Raw genomic sequence first — 12879 nt, 5'->3', positions numbered from 1 at the left:
AATATACTGAGCCAAAACATCTACTGACTGCATTATTGAAGGAATAATAAAAATCCACCTACCAACCCCTCTAAAGCTCCAGAAAGTCACTGTTCCCAGCCAAGGAATAGTCCAGCACATAACCCCTGTAAAACCCGTCATTTAGTAGATTTTGTTACTTTTGCGCAGAGCCAGGCTAGCTGTTTCCCATTGTTTCCAGTCTTTATGCTAAGCTAAGCTAACCGGCTGCTGGCTCCAAAGTGGTATCAATCTTCCCATCTAACATTCAGCAAGAAAGCGAATTTCCCAAAATGTCAAACTACTCCTTTAAACGTACACTCCCTGACTCTAATACAGCACCAAATAGTGGCACCTGAAAATGTAGGTAAGTATTCCTGTAGTGAATATGAGACGGTGTAGTCCCTCATTCGTCCAGGAGTGTTCTATCGTAGCTTAAGAGTAGCTTAAATTTCTGAGTTCTCAGACCATTTTCACAATTGAGAATGACTTCCGGATGGGAGCCGAAATGTCTTGATTCCGAAAACAGTGTCCAGATGACTACGACCGAAACCTTTTCTACGATGTAGTGAATATGTTAAATTACTGATTGACCCTTTAAATTTTGGTCTTGATTTACTTATAAAATCCAACAATTATTTATATTCAATTTTGCCCTTAACCATTGTATTTTACACAGTGGTGTGAAAAAGTGTTTGCCCCCTTCCTGATTTCTTATTGTTTTGCATGTTTGTCACACTTAAATGTTTCAGATCATCAAACAAATTTAAATATTAGTCAAAGATAACACAACTAAACACAAAATGCAGATTTTAAATGAAGGTTGTTATTATTAAGGGAAAACAAAATCCAAACCTACATGGCCCTGTGTGAAATAGTGATTGCCCCCCCTGTTAAAACATAACTTAACTGTGGTTTATCACACCTGAGTTCAATTTCTCTAGCCACACCCAGGCCTGATTACTGCCACACCTTTTCTCAAGAAATCACTTAAACCTGCCTGACATAGTGAAGTAGACCTAAACATCTTCAAAAGCTAGACATCATGCTGAGATCCAAAGAAATTCAGGAACAAATGAGTAAGAAAGTAATTGAGATCTATCAGTCTGAAAAAGGTTATAAAGCCATTTCTAAAGCTTTGGGACTCCAGTGAACCACAGTGAGAACCATTATTCACAAATGGCGAAAACATGGAACAGTGGTGAACCTTCCCAGGAGTGGCCGGCCAAACAAAATTACCCCAAGTGCACCCCTCCTTGAACCGCCACCTTAACGTGGTGGAGGGGTTTGAGTACCCGAATGACCCTGGGAGCTATGTTGCCTGGGGCTGTATGCCCCTGGTAGGGTCACCCATGGCAAACAGGTCCAGGGTGACGGGTCAGACCAAGAGCGGTTCAGAAGACCCTTATGGATTATTTAAAATCAAGGCCAGTTACGTCGCCCGGATTGGCGCTACCGGGCCCCACCCTGGAGCCAGGCCTGGGGTGGGTGCCCGACGGCGAGCGCCTGGTGGCCGGGCCTTTCCCCACGGGCCCGGCCGGGCACAGCCCGAAGGAGCGACGTGGGGCCGTCCTCCCGTGGACCCACCACCCGCAGGAGGATCCGTAGGGGCCGGTGCAGAGAGATCTGGGCGGCAGTCGAAGGCAGGGGCTTCGCCACCAGATCTCCGGACACAGAAACTGGCTCTAGGGACATGGAATGTCACTTCGCTGGGGGGGAAGGAGCCTGAGCTTGTGCGGGAGGTTGAGCGTTACCGGCTAGATATAGTCGGCCTCGCCTCCACGCACAGCCTGGGCTCTGGAACCCGTCTCCTCGAGAGGGGCTGGACGCTCCATTTCTCTGGCGTTGCCGGGCGGGGAGAGGCGGCGGGCTGGTGTGGGCCTGCTCATAGCCCCACAGCTCAGCCGCCACGTGTTGGAGTTTACCCCAGTGAACGAGAGGGTCGCGTCCCTCCGCCTCCGGGTGGGGACAGGTCTCTCACTGTTGTGGCGGCCTCACGGGCCGAACAGCAGTGCAGAGTACCAGGCCTTCTTGGAGTCCCTGGGAGGGGTACTAGACAGTGCACCACCCGGGGACTCCGTTGTTCTACTGGGGACTTCAACGCCCACGTGGGCAACGCGACAGTGACACCTGGAGAGGGGTAATCGGAAGGAACGGCCCCCTGATCTGAACCCGAGCGGTGTTCAGTTGTTGGACTTCTGTGCTAGTTACAGTTTGTCCATAACTAACACCATGTTCAAGCACAAGGGTGTCCATCAGTGCACGTGGCACCAGGACACCCTAGGCCGGAGGTCGATGATCGACTTTGTTATCGTATCATCTGACCTCGGCCGCGTGTCTTGGACACTCGGGTGAAGAGAGGGGCGGAGCTGTCAACCGATCACCACCTGGTGGTGAGTTGGATCCGCTGGCGGGGAGGAAGCCGGACAGACTTGGCAGGCCCAAGCGTATCGTGAGGGTCTGCTGGGAGCGTCTGGCGGAGCCCTCTGTCAGCAGGGTCTACAACTCACACCTCGGGAGAGCTTCTCCCAGATCCCGGGAGGTTGGGGACATTGAGTCCGAGTGGACCATGTTTTCCACCTCCATTGTCGATGCGGCGGCTCGTAGCTGTGGTCGCAAGGTTTCTGGTGCCTGTCGCGCGGCAATCCCGAACACGGTGGTGGACGCCGGAAGTAAGGGATGCTGTCAGGCTGAAGAAGGAGTCCTATCGGGCCTTGTTGGCTCGTGGGACTCCCGAGGCAGCTGACAGGTACCGGCAGGCTAAGCGTGCTGCAGCCCGTGCGGTCACAGAGGCAAAAACTCAGGACTGGGAGAGGTTCGGAGAGGCCATGGAGGAGGACTATCGGTCGGCCTCAAAGAAATTCTGGCAAACCGTCCGACGGCTCAGGAGGGGGAAGCAGTTCTTCACCAACACCTTGTACGGTGCGGGTGGAGAGCTGTTGACCTCAACTGGGGATGTTGTCGGACGGTGGAAGGAATACTTTGAGGATCTCCTCAATCCCGCTGTCACGTCTTCCGAAGAGGAAGCGGAGGCTGGGGACCGGAGGCGGACTCATCCATCACCCTGGCCGAAGTCACTGAGGTTGTTGGCAAGCTCCTTGGTGGCAAGGCTTCGGGGGTGGATGAGATCCGCCCTGAGTATCTTAAGTCTCTGGATGTTGTGGGACTGTCTTGGCTGACACGTCTCTGCAACATCGCGTGGCGGTCTGGGACAGTGCCTCTGGACTGGCAGACCGGGGTGGTGGTCCCCCTCTGTATAAGAAGGGGACCGGAGGGTGTGTTCCAATCACAGAGGGATCACACTTCTCAGCCTCCCGGTAAGGTCTATTCCAGGGTACTGGAGAGGAGAATTCGTCCGATAGTCGAACCTCGGATTCAGGAGGAGCAGAGTGGTTTTCGTCCCGGTCGTGGAACACTGGACCAGCTCTATACTCTCCATCGGGTGCTCGAGGGTTCATGGGAGTTTGCCCAACCAGTCCACATGTGCTTTGTGGATCTGGAGAAGGCATTCGACCGTGTGCCCCGGGCGCTTTGTGGGGAGTGCTCTGGGAGTATGGGGTCCGGGGCCCTTTGCTAAGGGCTGTCCGGTCCCTGTATAACCGGAGCAGGAGCTGTGTTCGCATTGCCGGCAGTAAGTCAGACCTGTTCCCGGTGCATGTTGGACTCCGCCAGGGCTGCCCTTTGTCACCGGTTCTGTTCATAATTTATATGGACAGAATTTCCAGAAGCGCAGTCAGGGGCGGAGGGTGTCCGGTTTGGGAACCACAGGATCTCATCTCTGCTGTTTGCAGATGATGTCGTTCTGATGGCTTCTTCAAACCAGGACCTGCAGCATGCACTGGGACGGTTTGCAGCCGAGTGTGAAGCAGCTGGGATGAGAATCAGCTCTTCCAAATCTGAGGCCATGGTTCTTGACCGGAAAAAGGTGGTTTGCTCTCTTCGCGTGGGTGGGGAGTCCTTGCCCCAAGTGGAGGAGTTTAAGTATCTCGGGGTCTTGTTCACGAGTGAGGGACGGATGGAGCGTGAGATTGACAGGCGGATCGGTGCAGCATCTGCAGTGATGCGGGCGCTGTATCGGACCGTTGTGGTAAAGAAGGAGCTGAGTCGAAAGACAAAGCTCTCGATTTATCGGTCAATCTACGCTCCTGCCCTCACCTATGGTCATGAGCTTTGGGTAGTGACCGAAAGGACAAGATCGCGGATACAAGCGGCCGAAATGGGCTTCCTCCGCCGAGTGGCTGGGCGCTCCCTTAGAGATAGGGTGAGGAGCTCAGTCACATGGGGGGAGCTCGGAGTAGAGCCGCTGCTCCTCCACGTCGAGAGGAGCCAGCTGAGGTGGCTAGGGCATCTGATCCGGATGCCTCCTGGACGCCCCTCGGGAGGTGTTCTGGGCATGTCCCACCGGGAGGCGGCCCCGGGGAAGACCCAGGACACGCTGGAGGGACTATGTCTCTCGGCTGGCCTGGGAACGCCTCGGGATCCCCCCGGAGGAGCTGGAGGAAGTGTCTGGGGCGAAGGAAGTCTGGGAGTCCCTGCTTAGACTGCTGCCCCCGCGACCCGGCCCCGGATAAGCGGAAGAAGATGGATGGATGGATGGATGGATGGATGCACAGCGACGACTTATCCAAGAGGTCACAAAAGACCCCACAACAACATCCAAAGAACTGCAGGCCTCACTTGTCTCAGTTAAGATCAATGTCCATGACTCCACCATAAAAAAGAGACTGGGCAAAAATGGCCTGCATGGCAGACTTCCAAGACGAAAACCACTGATGAGCAAAAAGAACATTAAGGCTCGTCTCATTTTTGCCAGAAAACATCTTGATAATCCCCAAGACTTTTGGGAAAATACTCTGTTGACTGACGAGACAAAAGTTGAACTTTTTCAGAAGGTGTGTGTCCCATTACATCTGGTGTAAAAGTAACACCGCATTTCAGAAAAAGAACATCATACCAAGAGTAAAATATGGTGGTGATAGTGTGATGGTCTGGGGCCGTTTTGCTGCTTCAGGACCTGGAAGACTTGCTGTGTTAAATGGAACCATGAATTCTGCTGTCTACCAAAAACTCCTGAAAGAGAATGTCCGGCCATCTGTTCGTGACCTCAAGCTGAAGTGAAATTGGGTTCTGCAGCAGGACAATGATCCAGAACACACCAGCAAGTCCACATCTGAATGGCTGAAGAAGAACAAAATGAAGACTTTGGAGTGGCCTAGTCAAAGTTCTGACCTGAATCCTATTGAGATGCTGTGGCATGACCTTAAAAAGGCAGTTCATGCTTGAAAACACTTCAATGTGGCTGAATTACAACAATTCTGCAAAGATGAGTGGGCCAAAATTCCTCCACAGCGCTGTAAAAGAGTCATTGCAAGTTATCGCAAATGCTTGATTGCAGTTATTGCTGCTAAGGGTGGCCCAACTAGTTATTAGCTTTAGGGGGCAATCACTTTTTCACACAGGGCCATGTAGGTTTGGATTTTGTTTTCCCTTAATAATAACAACCTTCATTTAAAAACTGCATTTTGTGTTTACTTGTGTTATCTTTGACTAATATTTAAATTTGTTTAATGATCTAAAACATTTACGTGTGACAAACATGCAAAAAAATAAGAAATCAGCGGGCAAACACTTTTTAACACCACTGTGTGTGTATATATGATGTATGAATAGTTTGTCTTTTGTCTTGTTCCCCTGCTGGATTTAATTGCATTGCTGCTGCAATGAACTACTTTCCCTCAGGGATCAATACATTTCAACCTTATCTTTCTGTATGTGACTGCTGTGTGTGTTTGTGTGTATTAGAGTGTGAGATGTGCGTGTGGGCTCTCCAAGAGAGTACATAATGTAATCCAGCCAGTGTAGACAGTTGGAAGATTTAATCACCCATGGAGCTGACACACAGGGAGGACGAGGAGACCCGGGCCCCACTGCAGGCCTGAGCACACAGGGAGGGGAGGCTGTGGATGCTGGCCTCTGGATTCACTTCCACTATGTCTCAATTACAGCCAGAACACACACACATACACAAGTAATCTAGGGATGGCCAAGTCTATTTCAGAGTCTGTTACAAATGTCACCTGCAAAAACCAGTGACCCACAGACGTGACAGGGGAACCGAGTGACTGCGTGGACTTTAAGACTGCAAACACACAAAGTTTAACCTTCAACATACAAACGCAGTCTGATAGAGCAACACTACCCTGTGAGCTCATAGGGTCAAACTACTCAAAATGCTCCCAGTGGAGCACAGAAGATACACTGACAGCCTCTCCAAGGCTCTTCATATTGTCACACTGAAGGATATAAGCCCAGGGGATGTAAAAAAATACCCCACTAACTTCACGCTCCGTTAGTGCTTCAGAAATCACCAAAGTGCTAAAAGCCCTTACTCACTGGAGTCATGAAACATTTAGGGCAGAAATCTTTGCACATGGATTTTCTATTAAAACTGTACTTTCACTATCTCAGGACAAATTGCTGTTGCAGCAAATTTGATGTGGTGAGAGAATATTCCAATATTCATTAAAAATGGAAAGATTCTAGGAAGGTGATAGAGTTTGGACCATAAGGAACTCAAACTATAGTTGCAGGGGTGGAGGATTGTCTAAAGGCATACTACTTGCTTCTAGGAGACAAATATTGTTTCCTGTATTTTCATCTTGTCATTTTGTCAACAAGTCATTTTGTAGGTTGCTGGGACCATGCACCACGCACTAATCCCCCCATCTGAAAACAAAATGCACCTAGAACAGGTGAGACTCGAGACCAAATAATAATAGACTTACCTTGCTTCCTTTGTCTGCACCCCGCTCTGAATTGTAGAGCTGCTCGCAAACAGAGGCAGAAAGGGAAAGAGAAAGAAAAACTCAAGAAATGTGAAGAGGAAAAGAGCAGGTTTGATTGAAAACTACTAATAGTGTTAGAAGAGGAGCACAAAGAGGCCTGGCGAGACACACAATCATTCCAAAAGAAGGAAGACTGAGATGAGTGTAATTAACAGAAATGGCCAAAGAGGAAAAGGAGAAGTTTTATGAAATGCATCAAAACGAATACATAAACATACATACTGTATGTTTTATATGATTAAATACCACACTTACTTTGTCCACACAGTCGTCGAAGAAGGCCAGACTGGCGTCTTTGTCGCTGACAAAGGAGCATTCCTCAATAAAGCGGATAAACATCTGGGTTTTGGTCATCAGCGTGTAGAACTTCTGGTGTGAGCGGTCGCGGCTCTTCAAGAACCCTGAGGACATAAGTGTTAGCTTTTACTAATGATAGTAATCTTACCTTGCTGAGTCTTATTTTCTTGACTAATGTGAGGAATGATTCACAGATAATTTAAGATACAGCAACAGGTTTGTTTACATAGCTCAATTCATTTCATCTACCAAAAAGACGTAAGCGTTCACAAGGGCAATTTACGGACTTAATCCAAAAAGGTGTGTGATGTTGTGGTTAAGGAATCCATTTTGCCTTAGAAGGCTCTTCCATTTGTCTTGGTTTGGATAATGCAAGCCAACACATTGTTATTAGTGTAATGGCCAATTTGGGATGCACAACAACATGGTGAATAGCTTCCTTAATAGATGCTGAAAGCAGCTTAACTGACTAATATGCCACTGCCGTTGTGAGACTGACAGCAGGATGGATGGCCACTGGCTCACAACACAGAGGTGGAAGCCAAACACTTCCTACAGCTGATAAATATTTTAATCCTGCACCATCAATTGATTCTGACCAAAACTGATCTGAGTAGCTACACTATACAGCTTTTTTACAGTAAGTACAGCCTTCCAGTCAGTCTAAAAATGCTTCTGGACACTCCTAGTGTCCTAACTAGCGATTTAATGATTAGTTGATTGATTAGTTACTGATTCCACAATCAAAACTTAATCAAGTACTTTTTTTTTTACTACATTTTCTGGTTAAAGCATTTCAAATACAAAGTCATTATGTAAAAAAAAATAATAACAGAAACCTCCAAACATCAACCCAAAAGGACACAATGCATGTTTGTTTGTTTTTAAAATCAGTGACACTGACTGTAATGAAGCAAGTATAAACAACTGACAAGATCTGAGACATAATTTATGAGTAATATGGTAAAAGATGTAAAAAAAAACAAAAAAACAAAAAAAACAGAATAGAGTGCTGCTGAGTACTGACAAACAAGAATACATTATCACCAGTTGACAAAACCATCTCACCTCAAGGTCTATCTAGTAGCTTTTGATCATACGACATGGTCATCACCAGAGGGAGTTTGCCCAGCTGTCATGGAATGATATGGTTGCAGAACAGCTACTAAATGGACCTTGAAGTGAAAATGTTTTGTCATCTGGTTTTTCCAAGGTCAAGATTGAACTTTGAAACTTGACTTTTAAGTGCTCAATGTGTGTGTGGAAATTTAAACATCTACAGTTCAATGACAAGATTTAACAGACATAATAAGATACTTATATTTTCATTTAGGTCCCAAATTCTTTGTTTTACCCAACAGCTCATAACCCCAGAAAGTGGTGATAGAACACAACAGGTCTTCAGAGAATTAGGCTTTGACCTTAAACAGTAACAAATACACACAAACCCCAAACAATTACTAATTCCACAGTTCGTAAAGCAACAGTCTCTGTAATGGTGTATTTGTTTCTTTATCATCTCATCTTCAGGGTTTGACTTTCTGACAAAAAGGAAATACAGATGCAATATGCATGCAATATTGTTAAAGTCACAGATGTTGGACTGTAAGCACTATAATCATATAATAGAGGAAACTGTGATTTTTAGGGAGCAGCAGGGAAACATAAAAAAATAGTCCATATGGGCACATTAACACATTCTGTTAATTTTTGTTGTTACAGATATTAGGTCCAAAAATATTGAGGGGTTCATACACATGATGCACAAGCTGTAATATCTTTCCTCAAGTCATTATGTAATGTACTGCATCTATTAGTGTTTGCTATATCATATAACTCATACTGGACACGACCTTGGCTACAGCTATCCTCCAGCGGAGCAGCCATGATTTCACCCTAACTCATTCAGCTGTGATGTGAACCAGCTTTCATGGGCTCTGATCCAGAGGCCACACTCAAGCCTCTGGAGCATTTAGCAGCTGCGCTGCTAACTGACTAACCTTCAATCTGCAAACAGCCTTGAACCTCAAACCCCAGCATCTTCTCAAACCCCAGCCTTCCTACCCAAATGTCTGTGTATATTTACTCAAGAGGTGGGGATGGACACTTACGAAAGCTCATGTATTAAACAACGCCATCTGTTTTTGAGGCTGGCCAGCTGTAGAGAGGAAGGTGCTACAGATGACCCAGTATTAGTTTATATATTCATAGACTCATTAACACTAATCATGCACTGTAACTGATTCAAACTGACTTCACAGTCTTAGCTGAAGACTGAATACTTATAAAGAAGTGGAGCAAAGTAACCTTTTTTGATGATAGACATTCTGATCTGACAATATCTGCTTCTGTTTAAAACCGCCTGGTGGTCAAACGTGTTCTCAATCACATAGTACTCAGTCTCATTACTATTGGTTTTCTCCCCTTCGCCACTTCATAATTTAAATCAGTCCCTCATTAGATGTTTTAAATAAATATCAGCCCGGCTCTTGATCCCAAGGATCTTGACTGAGATGCAATCTAAGGAACTGACTGCTCATGAGATGTCGCCCCTAAGTGATTTCCAGATGTTTGTAGAAAAGACAGGAAGCAATGACATTAGTGATTGTTCTCAAAGAGCTCAGGCTGTGTTGGGAACTAATGCCGTCTTGGGCCTGTAGAGCCATTTGAAAAATTGTACTGTATTTGGTACTGGGCTATAACACTAAACTTGACTGACAGACATACACTGAGCCCTTTATTTCACTAATAATCAGAAAAAGAGCTCCATCAGAGTAAAAAATGGGCAGTTTAAAAAATATGCGCAGGCGTAAAAATCAGCAACCAGGTTCTTTCCAAAATAAATGTCTTTCCGTTTGAAATGATTTGGCTTAAACATTTTACAATCCTTGAGAATGAAAGTTTATTCTTGACCTTGGAAATAATAGATCCATTTACTAGCTTTTTTCATTAATTTAACAATCTGTTCATCAAAAGGACACCTGTCAAAACATGCCAAAGCTCCTTCTGATTATATTCTGTTTAAATGACTATAAACAAAAGTTTCTATGAGCTTCTAAATCATGGTGGGTGACCTGCCCGCCCTCTAAAAACTGCAGTAATTATGTGCTTTCTTGTGATTATTCAATAGAAAGCACAGTGAACCAATAATTCTACCAAGCGCTCAATCAGCTCCATCTTTCTTAGAATTAGTGGTGAACTAGCCGGTCTTGTGCATGACAGAACCTTTCTTTCAGATTGCTGGTATTAAGACAGCAAAGCTCAAACCATCTGCGATCAGTAAACACATTTTCGTGGGAATTACCATCCAGATAAATTTCTTTCAGAGAGAAAAAATTGGCTCATGCCACTATAGTCAACAGTGGACTTGTTTTGGTTCGTGTGAGGAGTTTGAGGATGCTGCTGGGAAAAAGGACAGCTGGGTTCATCCATTCACCCTGTTTCCTCTGTGACTCTGACCTGGCTATCAGGCTCTAACACACTGCACATGGATAAACTGTTTCAGTGTTTTGGCTACAAGTGTTCAGGGTGACATTATTCCAGATACCTTGCAAGTCAAAAAGCGAGCTAGCGTCTGTGGCTTTCTCAGAAGGTGCCTGGGTGATAGGTCGTAAGAATGAACGGTAGCCTTTCAAAATGGCTGCCATGAAGCGCAGGAAGGCTTCCTGGATCTCCAGCTCCAGCATGTGGAGGCTCTTCCCGCAGCTCAGCTCTGACGAATCACTCATGCTCAGCTCCAGCAGCCCATCAGGACGGTACTGACCTGAGGACAGAGAAAAAAGCTGTCATTACATACTGTATTAGAACCTCTACATGTCTCATGTCAACATAAACGTTGAATGATCACTTTAAACTGAGGCTGCTGCTGAAAATGTTGCATCATTTGCATTTTGATGAAGTTGTTATGATCAAAGGATATGCATTGAAAGGTCTTACGCCAGTGCACTGCTGTAAGTATTTAAGTAAGTATTCGTTTTGCAAATGAGGATTAGCTTACATAATTAGGAAAGTTGATATCCGAGTTTCTGATGGCCCATGAGGCTTAAATGTCTCAACTAAAACCTCTGGCAGACATATCAATATTCAGCACTTCTGGCAGAAACTGGGTAGATTTTCAACTTCACTGAATAAGAAAATTAATTTACTCAATTTCTACAGCTCAATAAGCAGCAGGTTTCATGGTCTCTAAGTGATTGTGCTCTATGAACAGCAGAGAAAGTTCACAATAATACAATGAGCACCACGGCAGACCAAACGGGTAATTAGGAAATTATGCTATGATGGAATTATTGCTGGCTTTCAATTAGTTGAATGGAAAGCAGAACAGTACAGATTGAATGGAGAACAAATTGTAACGACAATCGAATCCAAAACTAGAGATGTCTGTGAGGAGATTTTATTTTATTTTGATTACACTAAAGGTCAGAAAAGGTAGTAATATAGTCTAAGAAGATGCAATACCCTTCTTGTTCAGACAGCCCTAACACCTTCTATTCAACCGAACACAGAATAAAAAGAACCACTGAATGGAAAAGTGTGCTGAAAGTGTGCTTTGCCACACATGCAGGACTGATCACGAAATTAATACAACAAAATCAAACAACTGACACATTTTTACAGTCATTTGTTCTACCAGTTCATTCATCAGCTCAGTACTCACCGTCAACCAGCTGCTGGTAGAGATTGCTCAGCACATTCATTAGGTTTTTACAGGCTTTCTTTGGCAGGATCTTCCATGTGAGGGCTCGCTTATCTTCATTGCTGGAAAGGCAGAAGCATACACTGAGCTCTGGAGAGGCTCAGAGGCCAAAACCAACATGGACAGCGGTCGGACCAGGGGAGTTCAGACCACCCTAACGCTGTCTGGCTGGTAATGAGGCCAAAAATGATGTGAACCGTTACTGACCTTACCTGACGCACCAGAAAAATGCATTCTCTTCACATTAAAACGAATCTGACACTACAAATATAACCAATTCCACCCAGGCTCCAGGAAAATGGCCTGGTCTCTAAACTTAGAACTCATGACCTGGCAGTTACGTGGTAGGGAAAAAAGATGCAGCAAATGAAACAATGTTGAGCTCTTAGCTGGAAGTGCTGTACAGTACATGTGTGGCTCACGGCCCTGTAGTTCATCCTACATACAATGATGCCATACGCTATTTCCGATATCACGAGAAGGCAACATGTGAAGTCTGCACATTTTAAAGATTTTATCACATCAATAGTTTGCCTAAATAACTCAACAGCAATGGGAAGGTTTTGGGATATTGTGCTCACTGGAAGATGGTGTTTGTGTCCAGGTCCACGCAGCTCACGTCTGGTGGGGGGTCATAAAGATCAAAGTAGCGGGAGTCCACTCCTACAATGAATGGACAGGGGGCGCTCAACACGTCAGCCAACGCCAGGGGGCACAGAGGAATATACGGGCACGGCCAGTGGAACGGGAAAATCATCTGAGGAGGAGGATGAAGATGAGAAGTAAAGTGAGATGAAAAGTAAGATAGGGCTCTCTTGTTAAATGTTACGGGTTCATTAGAATTATTTCAAAGGGGTAAACACTCACACAGTAGAGTTTACTATGAAAAAGAAAAAACACCTCCTAATGACCTAAATGAAAGACATTCTGCTAACAACCTGTATTCCCTCACAATTTATACATTTCACTGACTTCCACTCTCTGTTTCCACAACTGACGGTGACCAACACAGTAACTATCACAACCATATTAGACATTAAT

The 12879-nt window shown here is 45.5% G+C and overlaps 1 protein-coding gene across 11 annotated transcripts in view; it reads right to left on the bottom strand.

Annotated features, from left to right (window-relative positions):
- LOC122886523 (C-myc promoter-binding protein-like) overlaps positions 1 to 12879 on the bottom strand; it is an 87445-nt gene that overhangs the window by 42460 nt on the left and 32106 nt on the right. For 7 of the 11 annotated variants that reach the window (XR_006380410.1, XR_006380411.1, XR_006380407.1 and 4 more), the window contains 5 exons: positions 12420 to 12595; positions 11800 to 11900; positions 10687 to 10902; positions 7098 to 7243; positions 6783 to 6821 (listed from right to left, as the gene is read on the bottom strand). Coding sequence is in view for 8 of the 11 variants with exons in the window: in XM_044218876.1 (XP_044074811.1) it covers positions 6783 to 6821; positions 7098 to 7243; positions 10687 to 10902; positions 11800 to 11900; positions 12420 to 12595 (678 nt within the window). In the remaining 3 variants the exon portion in view is untranslated. The remainder of the gene's footprint in view (positions 1 to 6782; positions 6822 to 7097; positions 7244 to 10686; positions 10903 to 11799; positions 11901 to 12419; positions 12596 to 12879) is intronic. The other 4 variants (XM_044219038.1, XM_044219304.1, XM_044219585.1 and 1 more) reach the window with 1 other exon arrangement.

The sequence above is a fragment of the Siniperca chuatsi genome, linkage group LG1 (genome assembly GCF_020085105.1).
Source record: "Siniperca chuatsi isolate FFG_IHB_CAS linkage group LG1, ASM2008510v1, whole genome shotgun sequence".
NCBI classification, from domain to species: Eukaryota; Metazoa; Chordata; class Actinopteri; order Centrarchiformes; family Sinipercidae; genus Siniperca; species Siniperca chuatsi.
This window is presented reverse-complemented; position numbering and strand designations above follow the sequence as displayed.